Here is a 7,591-nt window from a genome sequence, read left to right on the forward strand (position 1 = left end):
CAGCACAGAGCATTCTTCCTCCCCCTCAGGACCCCCTAGGTGGTCACAGAGAGGACCTTGGCCTCCGGGAAACAGGGCTGCTGCGGAGGGAAAGGCAGATAAACTACAGATCCCGGCATTCCCCGGCAGGCAGCACCTGCGGCAGTCCCTGCACGCCAGCGGGGGACGGGGCGGGGAGGGGTTGAGGATGAGGATGGAGGGCGGGGAGGAGATGCAGGGTGCCGTGGGGCTACGCTGCACCTGGGACACCCCACCATCCGCTGGCACCCAGGCCAAGTGGGTGAGGCTCAACGTGGGGGGCACCGTCTTCCTCACCACCAGGCAGACCCTGTGCCGGGAGCAGAAATCTTTCCTGTGTCGCTTGTGCCAGGGCGAGGAGCTGCAGTCGGACCGGGTAAGGCAGCTGGGTTGCCTCCTGCACCCTGCCCCCACCGAGACCGGGGAGGGCTGGAGGGATGCAGGGATGGAGCCAGACCCTGACAGCTGCAGGAGTAACTGGGTGCAAAATGCCTGCTCTTTCTCCTGTGAAAGATTTCCCATTGCCAGATCCCACCTTCGTGTGTTGTAGCCTGGTACCTGTCTTCCCAAGCTGGGGAAAAGAGAAGCCATCTCTCCTCTGCCCCCATTCACCCCACCTGCCTCTCTGTCACCCCACATCCCCTGCATCTACCTCCCACCTGTATCTGCCTGACTCAGCCTTGTCCCCTGTAAGGGGACTCTCTGTTCTCTCACACCAGGCCTGTACGCACAGATGCAGAAGGAGACTGAGGCCTGTTTTTTTGGCTTTCTCAGCTGGGTCAGTCTATGCTGAGGTGGGCGCGCTGGGCATGCCAATTCAGGAGTTAAAATCCAAGCTGGGCTAGTTGGCTAGGGACTCTTAGAGGCCCGTGGTTTCCAAGGAGTCTTACAAATTGTGGACATTTTTGCTTAGGTTTGTATTTTCTTATGGTTTGTAGCATCTGAGGGTTGGTTACAAGTTTCCCACAGGGTTTTTCTCCTCGTGGTCTGTCTCTGTTGCTAGGATGAGACTGGTGCATACCTAATAGACCGGGACCCCACTTACTTTGGACCCATCCTGAATTTCCTCCGTCATGGGAAGCTGGTGCTGGATAAAGATATGGCTGAAGAGGGTGAGTCTTGGAGCTCAGAAACTTACCCCTTAACTTCACTGCTGTAGCCAGGACACAGTAGGGCTTATTGTTGACCTTGTCTCTGATTCTCCTTCTGGAGATTGAAGTGCAGGGATTTGAGAGCGCTGTCCTTGCAGCTCTTGGAAAGCTTACTGATATTTCCTTTACTAAAGGGGTTTGGAGTATGTGAGGAGGGTATCCTACAGGTGTTGTGGCTTCACAACTGTTTGTTCAACAGAGATGTCATCAAGATGGAAGTAGGCAAGATCTCTCAGCCTCAGTAAATCATTTTATTACTTGTTCCTCATCCACTTTTAACCAGGCTCTGTGACTGAGTTTTCTGTTAATGACTGATTGTTTCTAATTAGGAATGAAAACCCAGCAGACCAAACAAAATCAAGCTCATCTCTTCTACTGACTGTAATAAAGACCATCATTAATCAGTGATATGCGATACATGCTGCTAGTGTTCTGATGGGTTGTGGCCTGCAGCAATTCCAATGGAGCAAACCAGACAAACCAATCCCTCATATGAGGTTGACAGAGGGTCCAATAGGATAACTCAGTAACATTGTGGTGTTACCAACCAGTGATCCCCAATGCCTTGTTATTTTTTGGATGCTGGAGTCTAACGAGGAGCCAATTCCAAAGACAGGCTGTGCTGTCCAGCCCTTGTCGAGCACAGTTTCTGCATGTTCATTAGTCTTTTTGCCTCTCTCTCTTACATATTTTTACCTAATGCAAGAAAAGTTTTCTCCAGAATCGTCTTATGAGTTGTAATTCAAAAAATATATCAAAGCAATGGTACAGAATTGTAAAAAACACAGTTCTGAGGTGTTTCCTACTTGTCATTTCTTGTAATCCTGAGGTCAGACAAAGTTCTTCCGCAGGTTTTATCATCAAATCTGAAACATAAACAGGAGTTCCATTCATAGCTTAACATTGTCTTTACTTCCTGCTGCAGACACTCAGGCTGGCATAAAACTAACCCATTAGACAATTCACGGGTAAGTGAGGTTCTCAGAAGAGGTCTGAGTGTGTTGGGTAGTGAAGGATCAATGTCCCTGCCTGCTTTGTCTGTGTACTGCCCTGGGGGCATGTGAGTGTTGGCTCCTAGCTGCCTTTCCCTCACAACCCTGTGGGATCCCACCTCCCTTTCCCTGAAGGCCTGTTAGCAAACAGGTGAGTCTCAGGAGAGGTGACAGATGCAGCTACCATAGAGAAAAAACCCAAACCACTTCTCTGTTTACATGCTGTGAGGTGAAGCACAGGGGAGAGAGCCAAAGATCATCTAAAGTCGTATCGGGCTGCAAGGTACGTGCAACCCCAACTGGCCCAGGAGGAAAGCTGGGATTTTCTGGGGCCTTTTGGTGACAAGGTCAGAACAAGTTGAGGTTCTCTGCTTTAAGAAGAGGCCCTGAACAAGGTGGTAGGTAACTAGTAGTCATTGAGAGAGGCTGGAGCCTACGTTTATTCTCCTTGGCCAGTTATCTGGGAAAGGTATTAGCAGTCCTTGGCAGAAGCCTTCACTGGCAGTGCCTGTTTCTGTATTAGCAGGCAGCATAAGGAAATCGGGGTGAGCATTAGAAATACAATGCAGAGGGCCAGGGTTCAATTCTCCGCAGTAAGAGTTTCAAGCAACAGAAACCTGTTAGAAAGTGAGGCTGCAATGTCATTTCTCCCTATGGAGCTTGGGAAATTCAGAATTGATCTTTTGCAAGCCAGAAAACAAAGACAGGCTATTAACTTTCTGTCTTTGTGGTCTTTCTGTCTTTCTTCCTTAGGGGTCCTGGAAGAAGCCGAGTTCTATAACATTGGTCCTTTAATCCGAATAATCAAGGATCGACTGGAGGAGAAGGACTACCCAGTAACTCAGGTATGGAGAGAAATATCAAGGAAAGATAGAGTGCGGTGGGTGATGGAGGGAATGTGGGAAGGGAGAGGTGAGTCTAGAGGGAGGGCAGGCTTGGGAGAAGCAGCAAGGAGTGGAAAGAAGCAACTAATTGGAGTTTATGTGCTAATGTCTACAGAGCAAAATCTTGCAGGGGACAGGCTACCGCCATTTTAGTTACAATAAACAAGTTACAGGCTTGTTTTGCATCCCCAGAAGTAATTCTGCATGTAGCCCTTGAAACTAAATCAGCTCCTCTAACTTTTGGAAGAAGGCAGCTCGTTGCTGTGGGATATGGAAGAATGTTTGTGAGGAGAGCAGAGGCATGGGGAGTCCTGGAAGTGTAATCACAGTGAAGAGCATAGGGATACCTGTAGAGAAACCTGGAGGGAACGTATGAAGAGATGTCTGTGGAAGACAATGAGGCACAAGGAATCAATCCTGTGGCACAATCACACCTCATCTTGGCGAATAACCTTTTAAAATCTGTCTTCTGGGAGTGTTGGCTGATATCTCACTTTTCATCATGTCTGCCTCAGGTTGTAAGCCTCCAGCAACACAGCCACTTTGCGCTCACAAAACCCCATCAGCATTTGTGGCATTTGCATAAATGACTTTGTAACAACAAATGCAAAGTCCCCCTTGAAAGAGCCTGGTATCTTCTGGGGGCAATGCAGGAAGCTCTCAGCTCAGTTCATTCTCTCCAGAAGAGATAGCATTGTTCTTGCTCCTCACAACACCATAGTAGAAATTTGGGTTGTGGTTTCCACTCCTCTTTAGCCAGGGTCATGGGGAAGAGGACAGGTCTGTCAAGAAGGGGTACTACCACTTCCTTCAGCAGGAGGGCAACAACCTTTAGCATCTGACTGTTGTCAATATGCTCTGCAATTTTGCTGTCAGGTGCCTCCTAAGCATGTCTACCGCGTGCTACAGTGCCAGGAAGAAGAGCTCACTCAGATGGTTTCCACTATGTCGGATGGATGGCGCTTTGAGCAGGTATGGAGAGGGTACAGGAGGCTGGGCAGGAGTTGTCTTTTGGGGAAAAGATCATGGATACCGTACGGTTCCCAGGCAAGTCACCTTCCCTCTCTGAGAATATTGGGTCAGCCATTGATGATGCTGTCACACTGGCTCTCTCTTGCCCCTTCTCTAGAAGTTTAGAGGATGCTGTGTGATGTTAAGCTGTTTTGCATCCTGGCTGACTCCTCTCCTGGCTCTCTGTGCTGCCTCCTCACCTTATTTATGAGGCCTTTCTATTGAGGGTAGGGATTGGACTCCATGCTGCATGGTGGGCTTTCTGCCTTGCTTTCCTAGTGAAGTGGATGTTTGCAGTAACATGCACTTGTGATTCTTTTTCTCATCTTTTCTAGCTTGTAAACATTGGCTCATCCTATAACTATGGGAATGAGGATCAGACAGAGTTCCTGTGCGTGGTCTCTAAAGAGTTGTACAACTCCCCCAATGGCCTGAGCTGTGAGGCCAGCCACAAAGCCAAGGTGAGACCAACTTTGCTATGGCCCTGCTCCCGTTGCCTATGAGATCCTTCACTCTTGTTTGCTCCATTTTCCTTTCCTCTCTCCATTGTGGCTGTGGGGCACCTCAGTGGTGAAACACAGGGGTCTGTCCTGGTGTTCAGCACCATAGCATTACACCCATTGCCCAAAGGGAGGAGTGCGTGTGTTGAGAGTGGTGGTGTCTGGCTGTGTGTGGCAAATGGCTTTAGCAAGTGACCCTGGCATTTGTCATGCTACTCTAACATCCCCCTCATGCCTCCTCATGACCATGCTGCGTGTGTCACTCTGCTGCTAGGGTGTGATTTCCCTGGAGGTTTTGCAGCATTCTCTTTCCTTTTGCTGAGTCCCAGCCTAAGGGGCAGGAGATCACCTGCTCCCCTTTTGAGGGAAGGACAGAAACGTGTGGCAGTGCATGACGTCCTGTAGACACCTAGGACGTAGGACGGAACACTAGCGACTGATGGCAGTTGTTGGGCAGTGGGATCACAGCACTTGTAAGTGGATTAGATAGCCCTGATGTGATGCTCCAGAGGAAGACAAGTCAGAGGACCCAGAGCTGTCTTGGCCATGGGGGAAGGTCCCTTTCTATTCCAGTGTCTTGACCATTGCTTTATTCCCTTGTGTGTCAGAAAGAACTGCCATGGCTCATCTTGCAAGTATCTCCACTCTTTCTTCCCTTTGTCCTGCATGCGGGGCCACAGAGCACAGAGGAGGACCTGGAGGAGGAAGAGCAGGAGGTGGAGGAGGAGGCAGAGGCAGAAGCAGAAGCAGAGGAGAAAGGTGCAGCAAATCCTTGAGGAAAATGATAAAAATAACCCCCCAAGCATAGACCCGTCCACCTTTCTGGTGAGAGCTCACAGCCAGCAGCAGGGAAGGACTAGGGCAGGTGTGGGGTGTGGGGGCAGTCCTCTCCAGGAGCCAGAGTATCCCTGGAGATAAAGCTGACAGGGGAGGGCTGTTACCGTGGCTGCTGCTTTGTATTTTAAACTGTTTGGTTTATTTACGATTATATTTTTATTTGCAGACTGTCCATCTATTCCGGATTGCACTAAACTCTTTCTTCCTGCAGACCCTCCCTCCTGCTCCCCTTCGTGTCCATCCCAGCACTGTCACCTACCTCCTGCCCTGCCCCACTCCCCAGTCTCCTGCATCCTTCCCTCTGCTCTCTTTGCCCCTGCCTGGGGCCCTGTCTCTCTCTGCTCCTCACTTTTCCTCCTCTGCAGGTACGCTACCTGTCTGCACTCTCAGCTCCTGCCAGCCTGAGCTCTGCATGAGTGACTCACTTCCCTCCTGTGGGTATGGCCCCGGTTTGTAGAGCTTGGGGAGGGGAAGGAGCGGAGGGGGGGAGGTTGATTCATCCATAAGGTGGCTTTTCTGATTCTCATCTTAGGTGTGCTTTTACCCACCAAGCAGGCCCTACGGCTCCGGACCAGAGGCTCTGGCAGCAGAAAAGAGAGAGTGCAACTGGGAGAAACGAAGAGGGGTGGAAATGAATGCAAAACAGGCAGGGGTAGCAAGGGGAAGGGGGGGAAGTCTGCCATGTGTCTGCCTGACACGCAAGCCAGATCGGTCCTCCAGGCTGCCACCCGCAGCTCCTTTGCCTGCCAGCCCAAGAGCACTTTGCAGAAAGCAGCTTGTCTTCCCCTCCCTGCTCTCGCTTCCCTGGACTTTTCCCCCCACCGCCCCTGCCAGGGTGAGAGTGCCGCGGGGAGAGGGTGGCAAAGGCAGAGTGGAAGTGGCTGGTCCCTGCTCCAGATGTTCTTGCAGCTGCGTGCGAAATGAGCCTCTGTGCTGTGTCTGCTGCTCAGGGAGGCTGCCTGGCCAGCGTGCGTGGGGCTGGGTACAGAAAGCTTTAGAAGGAGGATTCCTCTCTCATACTGGAAAACTGCAGGGCTCTTGTTAAACCAGAGCTGCTCAGTGCCACTCTCCGTCCTGGTGGAGGGCACTTGTTAACTGGCTGACATTTCTCTCTCCCTCTGTTCAAGAGCCTCCTTGTCCGTGGCTGTGGGACCTGAGTGTTATTTTCTTAAAAGTCAGTGCATGTTAATCACGTGGACTTTTCCTTCCTTTTTCTCTGTTCTCCCATGCTCAGTCCTCAACTTTTTTCTTTTCCTTCTGTTCTCATTTCTGCTGTCATTTCCATTTTCCTGTTTCTTACCTTCCCTTCCATTCAAAATTTCTTTTTTTCCTGCCATTTATTTTGTTTCTCTCTTTCTCTCTCCTTCTGTAGCTGTTACAAGCCAGAGGTCTGAGGATATGATCCCAACACTCCACTCCAGCCTTTTAATTTCTGGTTTATATCTTTATTTTTGTACTGCAGTGTACGGCAGCCCCTTGCCCCACAGCGACACTCCCCGGCCCCCTTCACTCTTCACACGCAGCCATTGTTTTTTACAAACTCACCTCGGAGGCCTGAGCCTCAGCCCTGGAGGAGGGCAGATGCTCCAAGGAGCTGCAGGAGCTGGAGCCCACAGACTCCTGCCATGCCAAGCGGGCTGGCTTTCCTTAATGTCACAGTGGCCCCTGCTGGGGACATCAGTGATCAGCCACTGCAGCCTGCGGTCCCTTCTTGAACACCCTGGATGCGACTGGGGCCCAGAGGTGGTGGCAGCTGCTGTAGGGCCAGTGCTTGCCCTTTTTGCTGTTGGAGGCAACTGGTCTGGGCTTGTGGCCAGAGGGCAAATGCAAAGCCACTGCCCTTTTCTGGGCCACCTGCACTGCTCGCGGGGTGTACCTGTGCGGGCTGTCATGCTCGTTGGTGCCTCCCTCCCTGTACCCCAAAGCAGCTCTGTGTCGGCAGAGTGAGGAGGAGACAGGCGTGCTGCCCCGGTACCGGGAACACGCTGGCACCCGATGCCGTGTCTGCTAGCGTGAGGAGATCCCTGCCTCAGGGAGCGGGGCATTTGCTTCGCTGCTGTGCCTGAGGATGCCAGGTTGTAACTCCTGAATAAAATTCACAGTCTGTTCCTCCTTGCTGCCTCTCATTTCAAGCGGCAGAAATTTGGTGCTGGTGGAAGGGGGTGGGAGCTGGAGGAGTTTGGATTCATCACCTGGAG

The 7,591-nt window shown here is 51.3% G+C and overlaps 1 protein-coding gene across 4 annotated transcripts; it reads left to right on the forward strand.

Moving 5' to 3' along the window:
- The first annotated feature begins 97 nt into the window (after positions 1–97).
- Positions 98–7,505, forward strand: KCTD17 (potassium channel tetramerization domain containing 17). 4 transcript variants are annotated; one of them, XM_054195534.1, is made up of 7 exons: positions 98–394; positions 1,022–1,130; positions 2,915–3,006; positions 3,922–4,017; positions 4,392–4,517; positions 5,949–6,228; positions 6,856–7,505. In XM_054195534.1, the coding sequence occupies exons 1-7, from the start codon at positions 188–190 to the stop codon at positions 7,338–7,340; spliced, it is 1,395 nt and encodes a 464-aa protein (XP_054051509.1). In that variant the 5' UTR covers positions 98–187; the 3' UTR covers positions 7,341–7,505. The 4 variants fall into 4 exon arrangements, with proteins under 4 accessions (XP_054051509.1, XP_054051538.1, XP_054051528.1 ...); XM_054195563.1 differs by lacking the exons at positions 5,949–6,228; positions 6,856–7,505 and adding an exon at positions 5,165–5,913; XM_054195553.1 differs by lacking the exon at positions 5,949–6,228 and having other exon boundaries at positions 179–394; positions 6,766–6,985.
- The last annotated feature ends 86 nt before the right edge of the window (positions 7,506–7,591 follow it).

The sequence above is a fragment of the Rissa tridactyla genome, chromosome 1 (assembly GCF_028500815.1).
Source record: "Rissa tridactyla isolate bRisTri1 chromosome 1, bRisTri1.patW.cur.20221130, whole genome shotgun sequence".
Classification (NCBI taxonomy): domain Eukaryota; kingdom Metazoa; phylum Chordata; class Aves; order Charadriiformes; family Laridae; genus Rissa; species Rissa tridactyla.

Bases quoted from the DNA above. Each gene is read 5' to 3' on its own strand.
- KCTD17 (XM_054195534.1), top strand. From the start codon at position 188: ATGAGGATGGAGGGCGGGGAGGAGATGCAGGGTGCCGTGGGGCTACGC. The intron at 1,131-2,914 runs GTGAGTCTTGGA...TTTCTTCCTTAG, and splicing joins TAAAGATATGGCTGAAGAGG to GGGTCCTGGAAGAAGCCGAG. The intron at 4,518-5,948 runs GTGAGACCAACT...CCCACCAAGCAG, and splicing joins AGGCCAGCCACAAAGCCAAG to GCCCTACGGCTCCGGACCAG.